The 22,025-nt window shown below is 45.5% G+C and overlaps 1 protein-coding gene across 5 annotated transcripts in view; it reads left to right on the forward strand.

Moving 5' to 3' along the window:
• Positions 1 to 2,042, forward strand: part of SLC15A2 (solute carrier family 15 member 2) — a 71,286-nt gene extending 69,244 nt beyond the window's left edge. For all 5 annotated transcript variants that reach the window (XM_073305083.2, XM_073305085.2, XM_073305086.2 and 2 more), the window contains 2 exons: positions 438 to 542; positions 1,584 to 2,042. In XM_073305083.2, coding sequence (XP_073161184.1) covers positions 438 to 542; positions 1,584 to 1,763 — 285 coding nt within the window. In that variant the 3' untranslated portion in view covers positions 1,764 to 2,042. The remainder of the gene's footprint in view (positions 1 to 437; positions 543 to 1,583) is intronic.
• Positions 2,043 to 22,025: the final 19,983 nt, after the last annotated feature.

The following is a 22,025-nucleotide window of genomic DNA, read 5'->3' on the forward strand; positions in this document are numbered from 1 at the left end:
GCAGGGGGTCAGACTAGATGATCATTTCTGGCCTTAAAATGTATGAATCTATGGGGCTTGCAGCCACGGGGCTAGAGGGGGCACAGGTCTGTCCCAGACATGTCTGCTTTATCCCGACACACCCCATCCTGGACCCACTTTACACACATCCTGGAAAGCCCCTGTGCTCATGATCCAGGCACTGGTTGGGACCAGGGGTGTGCTCTGCTTGGAGGAATGGGGAACAATTACCCTTTGGTAATCACCTTGCACCCATGGGCCTGGCAGAAAATGGCCATGGTAGAGAGGAAAATTCCTCCAACCTCAGTCCTGTCTCTGTCTCTAGAGCGCCCACCCCTCCACATACCTGTAACCCGGGAAATAACAGGGAAGGAAAGCAGCTGAACACGAAAACAAAGGGAAACCCACTTGTCAGGTCTCTGGGTTGTTCTTTTCAGGCTCCCATCAGCATGAAATCAGTGCTTCAGGCAGGCTGGCTGCTCACCGTGGCCTTTGGAAACGTCATTGTGCTCATTGTTGCCCAAGCAGCGCTGCTGGAACAGGTATGGCTTTGAATATGACTGGCCACGTTCGAATCGGGGTCAGGACATTGGCAGAATCCCAAGACCAGGTCTCCGCTAGCAAAGCATTTGGTAGATTTAGGGCCCAATTGCTTTCTTCCCAAGCACTCAGCCGCCCCACTGGCCGCAGCAGGAGCAGGGGGTTCTCGGCCCCCCAGCCAATCAGGCAGTTCAAATCCGAGATGGGCTGAGACTGCTCAGTGATTTCATTGGTCCGTAGTGGCTGGTGTTCAGTACCTGCAGTGTCGCTGGAGCAGAGGCAGCGGGGGCATGTGCGGAACGCTGCATATCCCCTGCCTCGGTGGGCCTGAGCTGCAGCACTCTCCCAGAAGTCTGTTAATCCCTGGGTTTTGCCTCGGCTGCCTGCACCCTGCTGGTGGCAGCCAAGCATACTGCCGCCTCTTGGGGCTGTGCAGCTATCTCTAGCCCCACCAGCAGATCTCCGGAGGCAGCAAAGGGTACTGCAACCTCCAGTCCACCCGTCACACAACACAACTGTGTCATTATTGGTCAGGCTGAGCCCCACTAGCCCCCGAGGGGTAGCTGTCCCTGTTGGTCTGGATCAGTCGGGGTTGGATTTGGTTATCGTTTTCTGCAGACTGTCAGTATCCTGTGGGGCTTGCAGAAAAGGTTCTGGTTGGGATTGATTTCTAGTTAAAATTTAACACTAAATTCAAACACACGGGGAACAGAATAGATTTTTGCCTAGCCCATAAGGTTTTAGAGTGTGTTCCCATTCATTGAAAAGGGTGGAAGCAGACAGGGCACACTTCTGAGGAGAAGCCCTAATTAAACTAATCTGATTGGTCCAATTAGTTTTATCTATAATCCATCTGTTTATAATTAGCATGGTATATGTAAGGCAGGCTTCTAAGTGGCTTGCAAGAAACGACACTCATGACTTCCATCATAAACACTCTTGGAAGTCAAGGTACTGCTTTTAAAGAGCCACTTTAAAATGAAGTGTGATGCCCTCCACATTAGGCACGGGGTCCTCACAGCGTTGTTCTTTTTCTTCTCCAGTGGGCTGAGTTTGTCTTGTTCGCTTGCCTTCTCTTTGCCGTGTGTATCATTTTCTCCATCATGGGATACTTCTACGTTACCGTGGATCCCGAAGAACTGACAAAAGAAGAAGCAGAAAAGAAAGAGATGCCGAGTAATGGGAATGAGATCAGGCTCGCTCCCCGGAAAACAAAGCTATAACATGACTGTGGGTTGGGCTTGGTTGTTTTTTTTAAACAGAGCACATTAAGAGGAAGGAGGTTCGGGGACAGGGTTTTTGCATTCTGGCCTCTCACTCGAAATGTATCTTCCTAGTAAATTGAAGAAATATCCCCCTTTTCCCCAAACAAGGGGTCTGAAAATTGTGTAAAACTGCCTGGGAAAGCTCCCCTAGTATTAAAGGCACTATTACAAATAAATACAATGTAATTTTAAATCAGAGCACCCTTTCTAGCCAATAAATTATTTTCTGTGACTGGCTTTAAATGTATATTTAGCAGCAGGGGGAAGTATGTACACTAGACTGTGAGACAACACCGCTGATTTATGTAGGCATTTGGGAGAATAGGATGGAATTTACTGAAGAACAATTTGGTGGAATGATTGGTAGGAGGTTTCCGTGTCATCAGTAAGGTCGGGAAAAGTTATGTATAATCATGGAAGATTTCATAATGTGACTTTTTTTCTGGGCAGTTTGCCCCCATTGTTACATATTACAAGGGGTCTTGGTTTATGGTTTCTACCTCCAGATCCACATGTAATAATGGGCAATGAAATGTTGCAGGACAAAATGTCCCCCAGAAACGACCCTACAAGATGTGCACAGTGCAATCTGTCTGTCTAATTCAGCGTTTCTCAACCCAGGGGTCACAACCCAGAATGCACGAAAGGGTCGCAAACTTTAAAAATGGATCATATTGTGCATACAGTTTTTTAAAACAGATGCCTCTTGCACTTTGCCGTATGTTAATGCTGTGCATACCAATAAAGTTATTTAAACATGCGGGTGCCACCCATTAGCCAATCGAATGCAGCATGTGAAGAGTTATGGAAAAGACTGCACTGGGGAGCAGCGTTCCTCCATCGCAGCCCCCCCAGCTGCCTGGCTCAGGAAGGGACATGGCAGGCACCACTGGCCCAGCCACCGGTTTCTGCCATGTGCATGGTGACCTTTGCCCAGCTGCATTGCAAGCGGCCTGCTGCTCAGAGGACATGTAGGGTTCTACAGGAACATCCGGTCGAAAAGGGAATCTGGCAGCGTCCAGTCAGCACAGCTGGCTGGACACTAAACGTTCGGCTGGGCCACAGTAACCGGCCTCCACCACTCGGGGTGGGAAGAGGCAGCAGCTGTGGCTGGAGCCACATGGAGGGCAAGAGCGTTTGGTTTTCAGCAATTAGAAAGTTGGCAACCCGAAGGACATGTGGCGGCTCCGATGAGGGGAGACAGGTGTGAGAGCGGGAGCTGGAGATCTGCAGACAAGGAAAGCAAGGGCAGCCTGGCAGGAGGGAGCTTCATCGATCTCCCACCCAGCCCCAGTAACTTTCAGCGTCCCCACCTTCATCACCCGGCCTTGGGCTGCAGCAGCTCCGAGAGGGAGGATGCTCCTGAGCAGCCCCTTCCTGACCGGGGGCAGCTGGTAAGCACTGGGGGAAAGAAAGGGGGATTATTCCTGCCTCAGAAGGCAGTGGCAGACACCGTGAATCCTGAGGGGCTGGCGTCCAAGGGGAGCTGGGGGAAGGTGAGAGTCCCCACTGGGTGCTCTTGCAGCCAATGCACCTGGTGTTCCGCAGGTGTCTGGGCCCCGCAGCGCCCTGCCCGATGCACTGGGCGCTTGCAGTACAGCTGGGGTTGGCCATGCACATTCTAGCCCTGCTGGTAGTGCCGCAGGGCTCGCTTGGGAGCCAGGGCTGGGGCATGCCGCGTTCGGCCTTTTCTGAGAAGTTGGCACAGTTGGGCAGCTTGGGGGCAGCTAGGCACAGCACCCAGCAGAACATTGGGGGCAACAGGGGGCAGAGATAGAGGCTCCAGGACTGCACTCCACTGCAGGCTGGTACCATGTTCTTGGGGAGGCTGTACAGAGCACCACGCGGTGGGTGAGGAATAAAGGCAGAGGGAGGCTACAGCCCTTGCAGGGTCCGTGACAGGGCTAGGGCTGTGTGCGCAAGGCAGCAGGCGGGAGGAATTGATGGGGCCGTGTAGAGAGTAATACATCTTTCGGGGCCAAAATACTTGTGTATTTTCTACTTAGCTATTTACAGCATTGGGACTGGCCCTCAATGTTTACAAATGAGTCCTGGTCCAAAAAAAGTTGAGAACCACTAGTCTAATCTGTCTCATGTACAGAGTTTTTAGTGGGCTTTGCAGCCTCATGACCTATTTCAATAAGCTACAGTTAAAGAACTGGTTATGTTTTAATCCCATAGACCCAGACTCCTTGCTAAGTAGTAAAACCTTACTGGGCATTTGGTATTACATTATACCCTTGCCCCTTCAGGTTAGGATATAGCTCTTTTTGATGCATCTCATCCTATGCTTCAGTTGTTCCCCACTGGGAGAAATGTTGCAACAATTTCTGTAAAATTCCAGGCACCCTGCGGAGGGTTAAACAAGGATGCACTTTATTATCCTATTCAGTTTTCAGCCTACCAAGGCAGAACACTGCATCAGGTATTTATTTTGCTCGTGTAGTTTTCTTTTTAACTTCATCAAAGGTGTGTCTTTTCTTTTGTGCCTCAGTACCAGATTCGGGAAATAGCTATTTTAGCAGAACTGTGATATAATTATCCAATTTTTCTAGCTTGTATGAGGACAAGTTTTCTTGCTCGGGCTAGAAATAAGCTCATAATTATTGGTCTAGCAAAATGGCCAGGAAGGTGCCCCCCCTTCCCCCAGGCTCTGCGGTCTCAGGTGGCAAGGGCGTATCACAGCCTTTTAGCTGTGACAGTGCTCTCAGCACATTTTCTTAGAATACTTTGCAGATGAGGCAGATTTATAGTGAATAGACTTTCAAAGAGACTTTCATCTTTCAAATGATACAGAAGTCAGGCCTTGATCGCAAAGGTGGCCATTGTGGCCCCAATTCAGGAAAGTGCTGATACACGTGCTTAATCCCAGTCCTATTTTGGACAACTCTTAGCTTAACTTGATGTGCTTAAGAGCTGTGTTAAATAGGGATGCTGTCCAGACTCAGGGCACATTTCATGAGAGATGACCAAATTACTTAGTTCCCAGATAATTGCATTCTGCTTGCCTTCATTTCTTCTGCAATTTCAATTGGGTCTGATGTTTACCTTCAGTTCCTGTTCTAAACCATTGCATAGCTGCAATGGTTCTGTATATGTTTTAGCTAATGTTCTGTGCGCTGTTGAACAGCTGCTGGGTTCCACCCCAGAGGAAGCTATGTCTCACCAGTGAGTAAAGGATATACAAAACCATCTATTCGATCACCCAGCCCACTCTTCAGAGCCCAGTTCAGGATTATGCCCTTTGCTTCTTTTCATATTAATCTCCTCTTACCATGACTCTGTTGGTTCTTTCCCCTCAAGGCAATCTTCTTGCCTTCCTAATCTTTTTTTATGATACATTGAGAATCAGCTCAGCGACTGCTGAAGTGCTCTGCTATGATGCTATTTGACTCACTTCCAAAGTGAAGCACTAATAAACGGACCTTCTTCTTCCTCTTCTCCCCCCCACCTCCTCCCCGAAAAGTGGTGGAATGAAGGACAAGCTCCAGCCACACTGAGCAGACTCAAGTTGAAATTATCGGATCATTTACATTTTTATGAGCTTTGAATTTGGAAGCAGTTTGGAGTTTCAGGGCTTATGCAGAGTAAAAAGCAATTGAAAATTATTGGAGCACTTTCCTAGGGAAGCGATCAGCAGGCTGCGTACTGACAACTGATTTGCAAGAGGAAGAGGCTAGTGGCCAAATGAGGCTTTCTTAAAAGCCGCATCTCCTCCAAAAGCTCCTTTTTCAAATGTTTTTTAGCTCCTTGGCAGCATTAGCAGAGGATGTCGCACACTCTGAGTTTAAATTACAGGCATCATTCCAAACTCATAAAAGATACATTTAACATGTGATATGAATCTGTACATTTCAGATGCCAAATTGCACCATTCCAAACTTCTCTGTGTACCAAGCCATCATGATAACATTAGGGCAAAATAATAAGAGTTGTTCATTGTTTTTGTGTGCGCCATTAAAATTACTGTAGACTCATGAAATGATATAATAAACCACTTGTACTAACTGGGGCCTGACCCTGCAGACCCAGCAGGGGATTATTTATATGAATTGGAACAATCCAGGAGGGGAAAAGGTGTGCAACATCCAGCAGTCAACACTGCCTGGCTCCAGTTTTACATCAGTATAACCCCAGTAAGGCCCTGGTCTCCTTAAAATGCATTAAGGGTCAAAGATTGAAGGCCCAATTCTGCACAGTGTTTAGCACCTTCCCACTCCCAGAAATCAATTTGAATTGTATTTTGATTTCAGTGAGAGTTGAGGGAGCTCAGCTTGCTGGTCACACATGGAAAACAAACCCGGTCCATTTCCAGTTCCAGTGCTCAGGAGCTAGAGCTGATCTGGATTGGTTTCCAACCCAGGATTCCTTCAGAGATAAAGACTATGAGCTGTAAACAATGAGCCAAATCGTGAAGCCCTTACTCAGTTTTTCACACAGCCATCACACAGACAAACTCCCATTTTGGTCAACAGAAGCTTTCTTGAATAAACCTGTCAGGCTCTGAGCCATTACCATTACTTTTAGGAAAGAATAACAACATTCATCCTTCTAGTGTGAGCAAATTGAGGCTCTAATTTCTTCACTCCTGCCACATGCTTCCCTTCCTCCATGGCACTGGCAGGGTGTTGTTCCTGTTCTGGTTCGGTGTACCCTTGTGGAAAAAACACCACTGGATTCCAGAGCAATGGGCCAAGTTACTGTCAGAATGGTATTAATATAAACGGCAGTGGTTTGGACCATTATGGTAGAATTCTGTAGCAGATTTTACAGGGTTGTATCCTGATGATGATTCCCTTGCAGAATCGTCTCTTCACTTGCACTAACTGCTGTTTGACAGATTTGCTTTGGAAAACATAGGCACAACCAGCAGTATGGCAAACCCAAAGAATTCAAAAATCATAAGTTAGACCCAAAAGATTCATGAGATGGCTTAAAAACCATAGTTTTTTAAAAATTAATAAATAAATGTGGGGTTCTTGGGATTGGTCTTCTAGTTTTCAAGTTTTTAGGTTGAACTTAGGTCAAGCTTCTTTGTGTAGCCAGGAGGTCTAGAAACTTATTTAGTTTTTGTAAAAGGATGGCTGAGATTTGCATGCAGTCTCTTGATTCCACCAATGGGGGCTTTGGGAAAAATATCACAAGACTTGGCAACACAGAACCAGACCAAAAACAGGCTGCTCATTCATTATACACAAGCCACTTCGTATGCAGAACCCCACCTCTTTCAACTCTCTTTCCAGCACTGTGTCACATTCCCATGCCAGCGCAACAGAACATAATTTGTCTAATATGAAAACAAGTAATGTTGGGGCTCTTCTAGTGAGCAAACCTCCCTCCCATTCCCATCCCACCTTGTCGAATGTAATCTCTCCCCATGTCACAGCATGCCTCCTCTAACGTGGACTGTACCACAGGTCAAGGGCCAGATTTTTAAAGGGTATTTAGGTGCTGGAGGGGTTATCAAAAGTGTCCACATGCCTAACTCCCGTTGATTTCACTGGCTGTTAGTGCCTAGGCACTTTTGAAAATCCTATTAGGCACCTAGCTGCTTCTAAATCCCTTTAGAATCAGACCCTAGATCCTCACTTAGTGTAACTTGGCGTAGCTCCATTGATGTCAATGGCATTATGTCAATTTACAGCAGCTGGAAGTCTGACCCCTGTCTCTTAGCTGTCTGTGAAGTGCTGTTCCCATCTATGGTGCTGCATATATAGTGCATGATAATACAGCTGTGTACTGCCCACTGGGCAAGGCACTGTCTTGTTGGGTCTCATGCCAGCAGACAGGGGTTCATCACCTAACCCAACTAGCACTAAATGGCAGCTTTGGCTATAAGCCTAGAGAGTGAATGGGCATGGGGGGCTAACCTGTCTCTCAACCCTAGAGCTAATCCCACCTGAATGAGGTTGAGGCACAGGAGCTGGGGAGGCTTGCTTGGCTTTTGTGCTGGGCCTGTCTACTAAGACATCTATTTCCTGGGCAATACATTAGGAACTAATTCAATTGTGACAGGGAAAGAGGAGCCAATAGAATTTGTCACTGCGTGTGATTTGACCTCAGATGCTGTGTAAGAAGGTGGAGGACTTCCTGGCAAGGAGAGTCACGTGTGGTATGCACAAGTAGAGGTGGGGAGAAAGGTCCCTGCAACCAAGGTCTTCCCAACTTTCCGATAAACAAAATGCTCTTAAGTAGCTTGAAGTCATTGTGGCACATTAACCCAAGAGAAAATGAGATTGTAGACCTGGAAAGGTCAGCTGATTAAATAGTGGCGGACTCCAGACCTTTTGGAAAAAACATTAAAGGGGACTGCTACAGGGATTGTAAACTGTTTTAAAGAGAAAATTCCCAAAGCGTGGCAAGTAATAGCTTACAAATTACACTAAAGAATTCATGACACCAAGACTGACCTAGAGGTGCCAATTAGGGGCCTCTCTTAGCTTTCCCAAGGAAAAACCAGCAGACTCAAAATGTTACTGAGTGGGGCAGCCTGGAGGACTGTTCACTGTTACTGCCCAAGTGTACCTGCCCTGTGGCTATAGAGGGCTTCAGGGCTACTAAGCCAGTATCTTTAACTATTGCACCATGACTCTGCAGCAAGCTGGAGTTGAATTCTGCAGAAAGGTTCCTGAAGAAATGGTTCCACTGCACTGATGCAGTGAGTCAGAAATTCAGACTCATTTCAATTGAAATGCAACAACTATAATGCATCAAATGTGAAAATGAATGATACACTCAGTGCAGCAGTGCCTGTGTTAGAGGCATACTAAATGTCCCCTCCGGGGGAGGCCTGTGAGACAGAATGGGCTTGCGAGCGAAGCACGTTTGCTGGATGTTTCTGCTAAAATGATCAGCTGTCAGACAGCTGATGGGGTTGATATTGAATGGCCATCTTTAGGTTTCAGAGTTAACATCCAATTGAGATATGAGGGTCTTTTCCTCCTCTTCACCTTCACAAGTTTATCTTCACAATCACAAGAAACTTTTTTTAAATGGAAGCTTAAATCAGGCAGCACAGTTCCATGGCAACTGCCGTGGCTGCTAATTGTGGCCAGACATGCCCTCTAGTTCAGAAGCACAACAGTCACTATTGTGAAATGATTTCAACAGCAGCACTATGGGCTTGTCTTCATGGCGACAGGGAGCTCGCCTTAGTGTGCTCAAGCTACTTTACTCAAGTAGCGTCCAGGATTTCCAGGTTTATGGATCTTGGGAAGCAGATAGAATACCCCTGTGCAGATCTGTTCCTGTGCCTGATCCCACTGAGGATTACCAAAAGAAATGACACCATCTGCTCAAGAAACTCCCTGAAAAAGCACAGGAACAGATCTGTGCAGACACATACCTAGAACCCTGACCAGGGGCATTCTATCTGCTTCCCAAGATCCATAAACCTGGAAATCCTGGACGCCCCATCATCTCAGGCATTGGCACCCTGACAGCAGGATTGTCTGGCTATGTAGACTCCCTCCTCAGGCCCTATGCTACCAGCACTCCCAGCTATCTTCGAGACACCACCGACTTCCTGAGGAAACTACAATCCATCGGTGATCCTCCTGATAACACCCTCCTGGCCACTATGGATGTAGAAGCCCTCTACACCAACATTCCACACAAAGATGGACTACAAGCCATCAGGAACACTATCCCCGATAATGTCACGGCAAACCTGGTGGCTGAACTTTGTGACTTTGTCCTCATCCACAACTATTTCACATTTGGGGACAATATATACCTTCAAGTCAGTGGCACTGCTATGGGTACCCGCATGGCCCCCACAGTTTTTATGGCTGACTTAGAACAACGCTTCCTCAGCTCTCGTCCCCTAAAGCCCCTACTCTACTTGCGCTATATTGATGACATCTTCATCATCTGGACCCATGGAAAAGAAGCCCTTGAGGAATTCCACCATGAGTTCAACAATTTCCATCCTACCATCAACCTCAGCCTAGACCAATCCACACAAGCGGTCCATTTCCTGGACACTACTTTGCTAATAAGCGATGGTCATATAAATACCACCCTATATCAGAAACCTACTGACAGCTGTACTTACCTACATGCCTCCAGCTTCCATCCAGATCACCCCACACGATCCATTGTCTACAGCCAAGCTCTACGATACAACCACATTTGCTTCAATCCCCCAGACAGAGACAAACACCTACAAGATCTCTATCAAGCATTCTTGAAACTACAATACCCACCTGCTGAAGTGAAGAAACAGATTGACAGAGCCAGAAGAGTACCCAGAAGTCACCTACTACAGGACAGGCCCAACAAACAAAATAACAGAACGCCACTAGCCATCACCTTCAGCCCCCAACTAAAACCTCTCCAGTGCATCATCAAAGATTTACAACCTATCCTGAAAAATGATCCCTCACTCTCACAGATCTTGGGAGACAGACCAGTCCTCACTTACAGACAGCCCCCCAACCTGAAGCAAATACTCACCAGCAACCACACATCATACAACAAAAACACTAATCCAGGAACCTATCCTTGCAACAAAGCCCGATGCCAACTCTGTCCACATATTTATTCAAGTGATACCATCATAGGACCTAATCACATTAGCCACACCATCAGGGGCTCATTCACCTGCACATCTACCAATGTGATATATGCCATCATGTGCCAGCAATGCCCCTCTGCCACGTACATTGGCCAAACCGGACAGTCTCTATGCAAAAGAATAAATGGACACAAATCTGACATCAGGAATCATAACATTCAAAACCCGGTAGGAGAACACTTCAGCCTCTCTGGCCACTTGGTAAAAGATTTAAGGGTGGCAATTTTGCAGCAGAAAAGCTTCAAAAACAGACTCCAGAGAGAAATTGCTGAGCTTGAATTAATATGCAAACTAGATACCATTAACTTGGGTTTGAATAGAGACTGGGAGTGGCTGGGTCATTACACATATTGAATCTATTTCCCCATGTTAAGTATCCTCACACCTTCTTGTCAACTGTCTAAATGGGCCATCTTGATTTCACTCAAAAAGTTTTTTTTCTCCTGCTGATAATAGCTCATCTTAATTAATTAGCCTCTCACAGTTTGTATGGTAACTTCCAACTTATCTGTATGTGTATACATTTATATATATATATATATATATATATCTTACTATACGTTCCATTCTATGCATCCAATGAAGTGAGCTGTAGCTCACAAAAGCTTATGCTCTAATAAATCTGTTAGTCTCTAAGGTGCCACAAGTACTCCTGTTCTTTTTGCGAATACAGACTAACAGGGCGGCTACTCTGAAACCTGTTGATTAAAGACCATTAACTGTTCTGCCACTTTGAACCGCCAGGTATTTGCTTTCCCGCATGCATCTCCAGAGTTGCAAATGTTGTGAGCCCTCTTGAATTACCATAGGTATTTATTAAAAAAAGATTCTTCTAAAAAATAAGATACTCATAACTAAACTAGATTAATAGTAATGATAACATCACTTGATTATTGAAGCAAACCAACCATTTCCTAATGCGGGCATCTAAATTCATCTCTCTTGCAAGTGCTTCTCAAATGAATAATGCGGAATCCTGTCTCATGCTTTGCCTTGACAGGCGATCACAATGTATTACAGAACTTACAGGAAATAAAACAATCACTGTGTTAAGAAAAAATTGCTCATTCCCAGAGCATTACATGCCCGGCTCAGCTGATCAACATGGAAATGAACCAATTGTATGCCTTTTGAGGGCATTCTTAAAGAGACCCTCCCTTGGTTGCTAACCAGTCTAGGACTGTAAGCTTTACTTCATAGCCTTAGTATGCAAAAGGCTGTCAGACTCTGAAACGACGGATATAGTCCACTCAAAACTAGATGTTCTAAATTCCTGCTGAGTACACTGGTGTATCTGAAAGGAGAGTTTTTAAAAGAAGCAACTAAAACAAACCCCCTCAGAAATAAGAATTCCTAATACACATGATGCTCCCTTTTCCCCATCAGACCATTAGAGCCTCGTGTTCTTCTGCATGAAATTATCCATTCACACCCAACTATTAAATCAGTTAAATTCTGCTCTCTGTTATACCAGTGTGCACTGGTCTCACTTGGGTTGCATCACTCAGAACAGAATATATCCTGGGTGCTCTAACACTGTTGTATTTGCCCCTCCTTCCTTTTTGCACTGGACGATAACCTTTCTCTAGCTTTCTAGCACTGTGCCGCCTTCTGCCTGAGTTCTGACTCTCCCAAGCCATTTCCTCCACTTCTGTGTGTTGTAGATCTCTCTTAGCAGTTGATTGTTCACTCCTCGAGAGCCTTATTCTTCATTGGTTTGACTGCTCTCCTGATTTTTATTAATGGTGACATCCATCCCCATGTTTATTTCATCTCTTCAATCTCCTCTATTGTTCTGGGCTTCTCATCTGGTTCCCCCTGGTTCATGCTGTCAAACTGTCGACACTTCCATCTTCTTAGTCATGGTTTCCCATTCTTGCTCCCTCGGTCTCAGTCTAAGCACACTCATGCCACAGAACCTTAAACAGAGTAAACTAAGCAAATCATTAGAACCAGGGTCACTTTTAAAAGGCACTGTCTTCATCCAAGAGTGAGATTCAGCTAGGTTCCTTTGAGAAACCGATCTGATGAACCAATTTGCACTGTGTATGTGGTATTATAGATCTCATGGGGATTGGGATTAAACATCAAAAGACAATGTACTGTAGTTTATCTAGAGCTAGCAAGAGATTTCTAGAACTCAGTAGTCACTTATTTGTCTGAACAAAATAAAACCCCATGCCTGTAAGGTGCTGAGCAACTGTCTGCAAATTACTAAGTGCCGACAACTCCCAAGACATCTAGGGTGGCAGTTGTAAACTGGATCTCTTGCAGTTTGATTTGTGTGCAATGTACCTTTAAATTGAGTGAAGACCCTGCTACAGATGCAGCTGCCATTTTAGGTTCAGATGCAGCCAGTTACAGGAGAGAGACAAACACAACTTTGTCTCTCTCATGCAGACCTTCCTTTTTCCTCTTTTGTTGTTCTTCTAATATACAGTAAAGGTTAGTTAAACTGAAGGTCTCTGCTTGCCCATAGCATATGGAAAAGCATAACAAGTGGGCACTCAGCACTTGCAGGATGGTTTCAGAGCTTGATTATAATATATAGAGCCAGTCCAGCAGGCCCTGTTCTGATAAAACTCCTGGGAGAAGTCAATGTTAACCTGCAATATTGGGCTGTGTATTGGAAATTATCATTGTACTGTGTAAAAGTGCAACTCCTCAGGTGTCCTGATCTATTGATATTCAGTTATTGTAATAGACTTTAAATTGAACTGAATCTTTTGAACCCGCTTTCACATCCTTACAGTCATAGCTTTTAAGGCCAGGAAAGAACATTGTGATTTAAGGCCAATTTGCATCTGCTAGACTCTAACCAATTCATAATCTAAACTGGCCAGCTCAGTGCAAGCTACATACATTTGAGGCTTCTCATCCTGCAGTCCCATGGCCTGATTTCCATTAACTTCAATGGGCTCTGAATCGGGCCCCTGATGCAGAGAAAACTGAATTCAGGGGGCACATTGCCTCCTCTATGGCTGCTGCCTCTGAGCTGGAAGGTGTATGCTGATTGCAATAAGGCAGGTTTTTTTCATAATTTCTTTTGAGGAGCATATATTCTGCATTTTAATTACAGCTCTTAGACTATAAGGAAATAGCTTGAGCTCCAATTGATCTTGTTTTTCAGCCAGGAAGCTTGTTTTTCATCTATTATAATAATAAATCATAGAATCATAGAATCATAGAATATCAGGGTTGGAAGGGACCCCAGAAGGTCATCTAGTCCAACCCCCTGCTCAAAGCAGGACCAATTCCCAGTTAAATCATCCCAGCCAGGGCTTTGTCAAGCCTGACCTTAAAAACCTCTAAGGAAGGAGATTCTACCACCTCCCTAGGTAACGCATTCCAGTGTTTCACCACCCTCTTAGTGAAAAAGTTTTTCCTAATATCCAATCTAAACCTCCCCCACTGCAACTTGAGACCATTACTCCTCGTTCTGTCATCTGCTACCATTGAGAACAGTCTAGAGCCATCCTCTTTGGAACCCCCTTTCAGGTAGTTGAAAGCAGCTATCAAATCCCCCCTCATTCTTCTCTTCTGCAGGCTAAACAATCCCAGCTCCCTCAGCCTCTCCTCATAACTCATGTGTTCCAGTCCCCTAATCATTTTTGTTGCCCTTCGCTGGACTCTCTCCAATTTATCCACATCCTTCTTGAAGTGTGGGGCCCAAAACTGGACACAGTACTCCAGATGAGGCCTCACCAATGTCGAATAGAGGGGAACGATCACGTCCCTCGATCTGCTCGCTATGCCCCTACTGATACATCCCAAAATGCCATTGGCCTTCTTGGCAACAAGGGCACACTGCTGACTCATATCCAGCTTCTCGTCCACTGTCACCCCTAGGTCCTTTTCCGCAGAACTGCTGCCTAGCCATTCGGTCCCTAGTCTGTAGCTGTGCATTGGGTTCTTCCGTCCTAAGTGCAGGACCCTGCACTTATCCTTATTGAACCTCATCAGATTCCTTTTGGCCCAATCTTCCAATTGGTCTAGGTCCTTCTGTATCCTATCCCTCCCCTCCAGCGTATCTACCACTCCTCCCAGTTTAGTATCATCCGCAAATTTGCTGAGAGTGCAATCCACACCATCCTCCAGATCATTTATGAAGATATTGAATAAAACCGGCCCCAGGACCGACCCTTGGGGCACTCCACTTGATACCGGCTGCCAACTAGACATGGAGCCATTGATCACTACCCGTTGAGCCCAACAATTTAGCCAGCTTTCTACCCACCTTATAGTGCATTCATCCAGCCCATACTTCCTTAACTTGCTGACAAGAATACTATGGGAGACCGTGTCAAAAGCTTTGCTAAAGTCAAGAAACAATACATCCACTGCTTTCCCTTCATCCACAGAACCAGTAATCTCATCATAAAAGGCGATTAGATTAGTCAGGCATGACCTTCCCTTGGTGAATCCATGCTGGCTGTTCCTGATCACTTTCCTCTCATGCAAGTGCTTCAGGATTGATTCTTTGAGGACCTGCTCCATGAATTTTCCAGGGACTGAGGTGAGGCTGACTGGCCTGTAGTTCCCAGGATCTTCCTTCTTCCCTTTTTTAAAGAGTGGCACTACATTAGCCTTTTTCTAAATGCGCTGCTGATAATGGCTTAGGTGTAATATTGTGTGGCTTTGTAGTGTGCATTGGTTCTGGAACACCAGGATTTTCTTATTATGCATTATTGATGTGACAGTTTGCAAATATTTAACAAACAAATTAACGGGCTTGCTTTTCCCCCTCCCCCGGGCATTTTGGTTTGAAATCTCAATCTTTCTGACTACCAGAGCTGGCTGGGATTAGTAATTATTTTATTTAAAACATAATTTTGTTGCAGGTAATTTTGTCCTCTATGCTTACAGAAACAATGTGAATAAAGACCACTGGAAGCTTGAATTAAATCCCATCCTGGGAGCAACTTTTTCATCCTTATCGTCACCTTGAATCTTCCAATCAAAATTCTTATTTGCTTGTTAAAGTGTTTAGTCTCTTTCTTTATTCCTTTTATTTAAATGCAAAACGTTGACATTAAGATCCTGCAAACAGATCCATTTTTTCTTTCTCACCCTGTGTTTGTCTTGTTTGTGGAGATCGTAATGCCTTCATAGTAGGGATTGTCTGATACTGTGTATATGTACAGCACCTGTAACTGGACTGCTGCATAAAGGTGATGTCTGTAAATATTAGTTAGTTAATAGATAAGGTGCCAATAGATGGTGACATATCTCTGGAATTTGTGAGGCCCTAAAGCTTCTTATTGTGGTGCACTGGAACTGGCTTTCTCTGTACACGGAGCTCTTAACATGGTAAGGTCTAGAGAGCTATAAAGAGGCCTTAAGAGCTCTATGTCCAGCTGGGGGAGGATTCCTCCTGATTCAGACATAATCAAAAACAGCTGTAAGGCTACCTTCCGAAGGCCCCCTCACAAGCTAAAGGCATAGGAAGCGTGCCAGGAGCGGGGCTGGGGTGGGCCTCAGTATGAAGCAGGGCCTAGATTCCAGGCTGCTGTAACTGAGACGGGCCTTCAGGGCTGCCTTTGTTACGCTGGGTGCTGTTGCAACCCCTGTGGCTGCCCAGTATTGGGAGGGTGGAAAGGTGGCTTGAAGTCAACAAGGTCCCCCCGTTGCCTGGTGTCTGAGAGCTGTGCTACATCGCTTGGACCTAAGGTGTCAGAAGTACACGCTCCTGGCCTCAGAGTGGGCAACCTGTGAAGTGGCTGCAGGGTGGGACAGAGACAGCATGGCAAGCAGAGCGGCTACACCGAACCTGGCGATTGGTAAGTACTGCCGACAGCCCCTACCACGCTGTGGTTCTGCTCTGAGCTGGGGCCGCTAGGGCCAGGTTCAATCTATTTAGGGTCCCAGACCCTCTTGACACATAATTAAACCAGCTCAAGCCCCCACCCAGGAATGTGGTAAAACTAAACTCACCTTCCGGGGTGCCCTTAGGAGACTGAATTTCCCCACTCACGAGCACCTCCAGGATTGTGTACAAACAAGTCAATCTGCATGATGACGAAGGGGACACAGTTATGAACCAGGGAAAACCCAGCAACTGAACAGATATGCATATAAAGAATCAAATACTCCTTGCCCCCCTTTCCTGTGGCTTTGGCAGTAGTCCATCCAACTCCCTTCCCACCCACTAATCTGAACATCCTACAGGTAACAGTCCCTTGGCCACACCACCTCACTCATCCACTAGACCCCCCTTACAGCTAGGATCAGCAAGTACCAATCATCCTAGTGTCTCTCTGCAGGCCTATCTCCCATCCCAGAGGAGCTGTTTGTCTTGTTCCTCCTGGAGGCTTCACCACTTGACTCAGCTTAGCAATTCAGCTTTATTAAGGTGCTAGACAGACAAGGTATCACTGGAGTCTACTTGGTTCTGTGGCTGTTCTCTGAATCATCTGTTACGCTGATCTCCCCACAGGAGGGAAGCCAGATATATGTAGGAGCTTGAGCAGTGTTCTGACTACTTAGAAATGAGTTCTAGCCTCTCTGGGAGCCTACTACCCCCAATTCCAAGTTCATGTCTAGTTATGGTGATTCCCCAAGTGTCACTAGAGGAATTGTGGGTAAATAGCCTACGCAAATGAAGCTCTCTGTGGCAGCTCTTTTCCCTTTTTACCAATGAACAGAGTAGAGAGCTCTTTCCCTCTGGAACTTCCACCCATAGGGCATACATTTATTTCACCAGTGTTTGGACTATATTTCTGACATAAAATTGAATTTGTTTGCAATATTCTGAAACAAAGTATAGCCAACCTCAAATTATCACAAATCTTAAACCAGGCCCCAAACATCATGAGGTTCCTTTAAAATCATTTGACTTTTAAAAATTATAACACATTTGGGATTCTCTTTATTTGCCTTCTGGTTTTTAAGGCTGTGGGGTGTGTGTAAGTCATGTTTTCAACTTTTCTTCACAACAATGAGGGCTAGAAACTTGCTTTTTTATTTAATGAAAGCTGATGAAATAACATGACTCCACGAGCTGGGGCTTTGAGAAAAACACGAGATCATTGCAACACTAAAAATGGCAAAAGTTGGCAACACTGGTAGAGTTTGCATATATAGTTCTGTAATATAGCTACAAGATTTTTTAATAATAAAAATGAAGCAAGATAAGAATAAATATAAGGGCACAAAAGCAGGCAAGTGCCAAAGCTTGCCCTGAGATAACGCTCTATATAACAAAGACGTAAGGTTTCTAATTCTTAAGTCTTCATTTTTTGTTGTATTTGGTTACCAGTAAAATGATGCAGCACTCACAGTCTGGTTCATATGCACTTTCTGTTACTTTCCAATACAAGATCCTAATGCAGCAAGATCTGATCAGGAAACCTCATTAGGGAAGTAATACCTGTCAGTCTCCAGCACACATGTAAGAGGGAAAGAACACTGCGGTATATTTCATCTTAGCTACATATATGGTTTCAATCTTGGGATAAACCATGTATCTTAGACATCTTGGATTTGTAGTTAAATCTTAACCTTGATGCTTATTAGCACTTGCTTAAAACTTTGCCATATGATTACCATGCACCAGTCACATCATATCTAGGAGCTCAAGTTAACTATGACTGAGGAAAAGGATGACCCAGGGCTTTGCTGAAGGGAGACAGATCCTTTCACGTCTAAGTAACTTGTTTGTATTAGGTTGGCACTTAAGGGAAGGTGCTACCAGCTGATGGCTGCTTGTTGCCCTAGGTCAGGGGTGTCCAAACTGCAGCTCGAGAGCCGTATGCGGCTCTCTTACAGTTAGTGTGGCTTGCGGAGCTCCCACCACCCCTGCATTCTCTGCCTACCAGACTTGGGGGGGAGCTTGGGGATTCTGCATTGTGGCAGGATGGTGGGGCTAGGGGCTTCTGCCAGAGGCAACTGGCACCTGCTGAGAGTGGGGGGGGGCACAATTTAAAGGTTTAGCCCCCACAACAGCTTGAGTCACGCCCCCCTCTTACCCTGAGCCACCCTCCTTGCAGCCCCCAGGTGTTAGCTCTGCATGGAGAGACAGCAGCAAAGGGCTAGGAGCTGCAGGGCTTTAGCTCCATGGGGAGAGGCAGCAGCAAAAGCAGCAGCTCTTCTTGCAGCTCCCAGCTGTTTGCCACTGCCTCTCCCCACGGCCCAGCCCCGCAGCTCCCAGCTTGCCGGGCCCAGCAGCACCATGTGACCGAGTGGGGCCAGCAAACCCTGGCAAAAATTGGGGGTGCGGAAGCCCAAGACCCCAGCAGATGTGCCTCTGCTCTCGAACTAAAGATGGTCATATGCGGCTCGGAGGACCAGTACGTTTGGCCACCCCTGACCTAGGTGAAATGAGTTATCATATGTTTTGAGGTAGCATCCAGGAGCCCCAGACAGGGATCAGGGCCCCACTGCGCTAGGCATTGTACTCGGTTCAACTCGTAGCTGGCAATTGTTCACACTACAAATCCATCACTATGAGCGCTAACTAATGCCCTTGGTAGCAGACTCAGCAGAGATATAGGATGTGTTGTGCAAGTACTATGGCAAGAGGTGCTTTGATATAGATTAGATCACAGGAACCGCTAAGACTGATATGTCTTCTAGAGGTGAACCCCCCCTGGAGCAGGGCGAGGGTTAATTGTCAGGGAAGTGCTAGGGAAGCTTGCATCACTGTGCCTGTTTTGTGCTTGCTCTATATACAAATAAAGGACTCCAGGGCCTGATTCATCACTGCCTTGTATCTTGTGTAGTCACCGACACTGGGCAAAGGGTAAAATGCTACTGTCCTGATTTGCACAGGTATAGGTGCAAGCTAGGCTTCAAGACAGTGGAGAATGCAGTCCCGTGGTCTCCAAGTCTCAATCCAACATCCTTCATGTACACTAAAGTCCCAATTTATATAACACTAAACTGCAGCCATTTTCTCCTTGGACATTCTTGAGAAGTTTGCTGATCGTGTATGTACTGGATAGTAAAGAGGAGCCCTCCTTCTTCCAGGTCCCCCCTTGCCACAAGATCTGCTTTGCCACATGAATATTGCTGCCCTGAGATCTGCAGCTCTCATTGGGGAGCAGGATTTTACAAAGTAAAAGGCATTAGTCAGAGTTTTCAAAGTGCAATCACTAGATAGACACACTAAGCATAATATATGTCGTGCAGCTGTAGCTATGTTGGTCCCAGGGTATTAGAGAGACAAGGTGGGTGAGGTAATATCTTTTATGGGACCAACTTCTGTTGGTGAGAGAGATTTTGAGCCACACAGAGCTCTTCTTCACGTCTGGTAAAGAAACTGGATTTATGGCTTATTACAACAATATGTAATTCACTAACCCCCTCTTCTTGTCCTATGACTGCAGAATGGAACACTCTATCTTGAATGATCCCTTACAATATATGCAAACTACTTATGCTAAAGATTCGGTTCCACCTTGTGTTTTGCTGGGAGTACCTTTCCCAGACCTGAAGAAAAGCTCTGAGTAAACTCAAAAACTTGTCTCTCTCACCAATAGAAGTTGGTCCAATAAAAGATATTACCTCCTCTACCTTGTCTTTCTCATACTCAGCTTCACCCACCTTGTCACGCTAAGGATAAGACAGCCCCAATCACCTGCTGTGCTTACACATAGCCTGGGAATTAAACCAGCCATAATGAACCGAACTGTTCAGCTGCTCTCTCATAATCATTAATTGTGAAGATACCATCATTCACGTTTGCAATCTATGAACTGTCGTGTTGTAACTGATTTTTTTTTTTTAAGTTCCATTAATTTTCATGGCAAAGCCACAAAGAATGCCCTGCAGATAATTCATGCAGAACCGGATCCTGCAAGCCTGGCTTGGGCGAACCTCCCATTGATTTCCATGACAGGAGTTCCACATGGGCCCATCCACTTGTCAAAATTTGTGTTTAAGGCTTCTACATATTTTAACTACTGGATCATCCAGCTAAATTAAAGCCAAATTATTATACCACAACCATTTGTATCTAGATTGGTCTCCCTGAGGGGGGAAAAGTGTAGAAGGTAAATTGTTTGGCACTTTTCACTGCACCAAGAATTAATTCACACGTTCTATTCTATTCTTATGGAATCATAGGACTGGAAGGGACCTTGAGAGGTCATCTCCCCTGCACTCATGGAAGGACTAAGTATTATACCATCCTTTACAGGTGTTTGTTTGACCTGCTTTTAAGACTCTCCAATAATGATTTCGTTCCACAACCTCCCTGGGCAATTTATTCCAGTGCTTACCCACCCTCACAGGAAGTTTTTCCTAATGTCGAACCTAAACCTCCCTTACTGCAATTTAAGCCATTGCTTCTTGTCCTATCCTCAGAGGTTAAGGAGAATAATTTTTCTCCCTCCTCCTTGTAACAACTTTTTATGTACTTGAAAACTGTTATCATGTTCCCTCTCAGTCTTCTCCTCTCCAGACTAAACAAACCCAATTTTTTCAGTCTTCCCTCATAGGTCATGTTTTCTAGACCTTTAATAATTTTTTTTGCTCTTCTCTGGACTTTCTCCAATTTGTCCACATCTTTCCTGAAATGTGGCACCCAGAACAGGACACAATACTCCAGTTGAGGCCTAATCAGTGCAGAGTAGAGCGGAAGAATTATTTCTTGTGTCTTGCTTACAACACTCCTGCTAATACTCCCAGAATGATGTTCGCTTTTTTTGCAGCAGTGTAACATTGTTGTTTCATATTAGCTTGTGATCCCCAGATCCCATTCTGCAGTACTTCCTCCTAGGCGGTCATTTCCCATTTCGTATGTGTGCAACTGATTGTTCCTTCCTAAATGGAATACTTTGCATTTGTCCTTATTGAATTTCATCTTATTCACTTCAGACCATTTCTCCAGTTTGTCCAGATCATTTTGAATTTTAATTCTATCCTCCAAAGCGCTTGCAACCCCTCCCAGCTTGGTATCATCTGCAAACTATGTAAGGGTATGTCTACACTACGAAATTAGGTCGAATTTATAGAAGTCGGTTTTTTTGAAATCGGTTTTATATATTCGAGTGTGTGTGTCCCCACAGAAAATGCTCTAAGTGCATTAAGTGCATTAACTCGGCGGAGCGCTTCCACAGTACCGAGGCAAGCGTCGACTTCCGGAGCGTTGCACTGTGGGTAGCTATCCCACAGTTCCCGCAGTCTCCGCTGCCCATTGGAATTCTGGGTTGATATCCCAATGCCTGATGGGGCTAAAACATTGTCGCGGGTGGTTCTGGGTACATATCGTCAGGAACCCGTTCCCACCCTCCCTCCCCCCGTGAAAGCAAGGGCAGACAATCATTTCGCGCCTTTTTTGTCTGCTGCCAGCCAAAGATGTAAAGGATAGATGGAGTGGGTCAGAACAAGAAATAGACCAGATTTGTTTTGGACTCATTTTCCTCCTCCCCTGTCTAGATCACACTGCAGTCAGTCACAGAGAAGGCGCAGCGAGGTTAATCTAGCCATGTATCAATCAGAGGCCAGGCTAACCTCCTTGTTCCAATAACAACGATAACTTTGGTGCACCATTTCTTATTGGAACCCTCCGTGCAGTCCTGCCTGAAATACTCCTTGATGTACAGGCACACCCTTTGTTGATTTTAGCTCCCTGAAGCCAACCCTGTAAGCCGTGTCGTCAGTCGCCCCTCCCTCCGTCAGAGCAACGGCAGACAATCGTT

Source organism: Lepidochelys kempii, chromosome 11, assembly GCF_965140285.1.
Source record: "Lepidochelys kempii isolate rLepKem1 chromosome 11, rLepKem1.hap1, whole genome shotgun sequence".
Taxonomy (NCBI): domain Eukaryota; kingdom Metazoa; phylum Chordata; order Testudines; family Cheloniidae; genus Lepidochelys; species Lepidochelys kempii.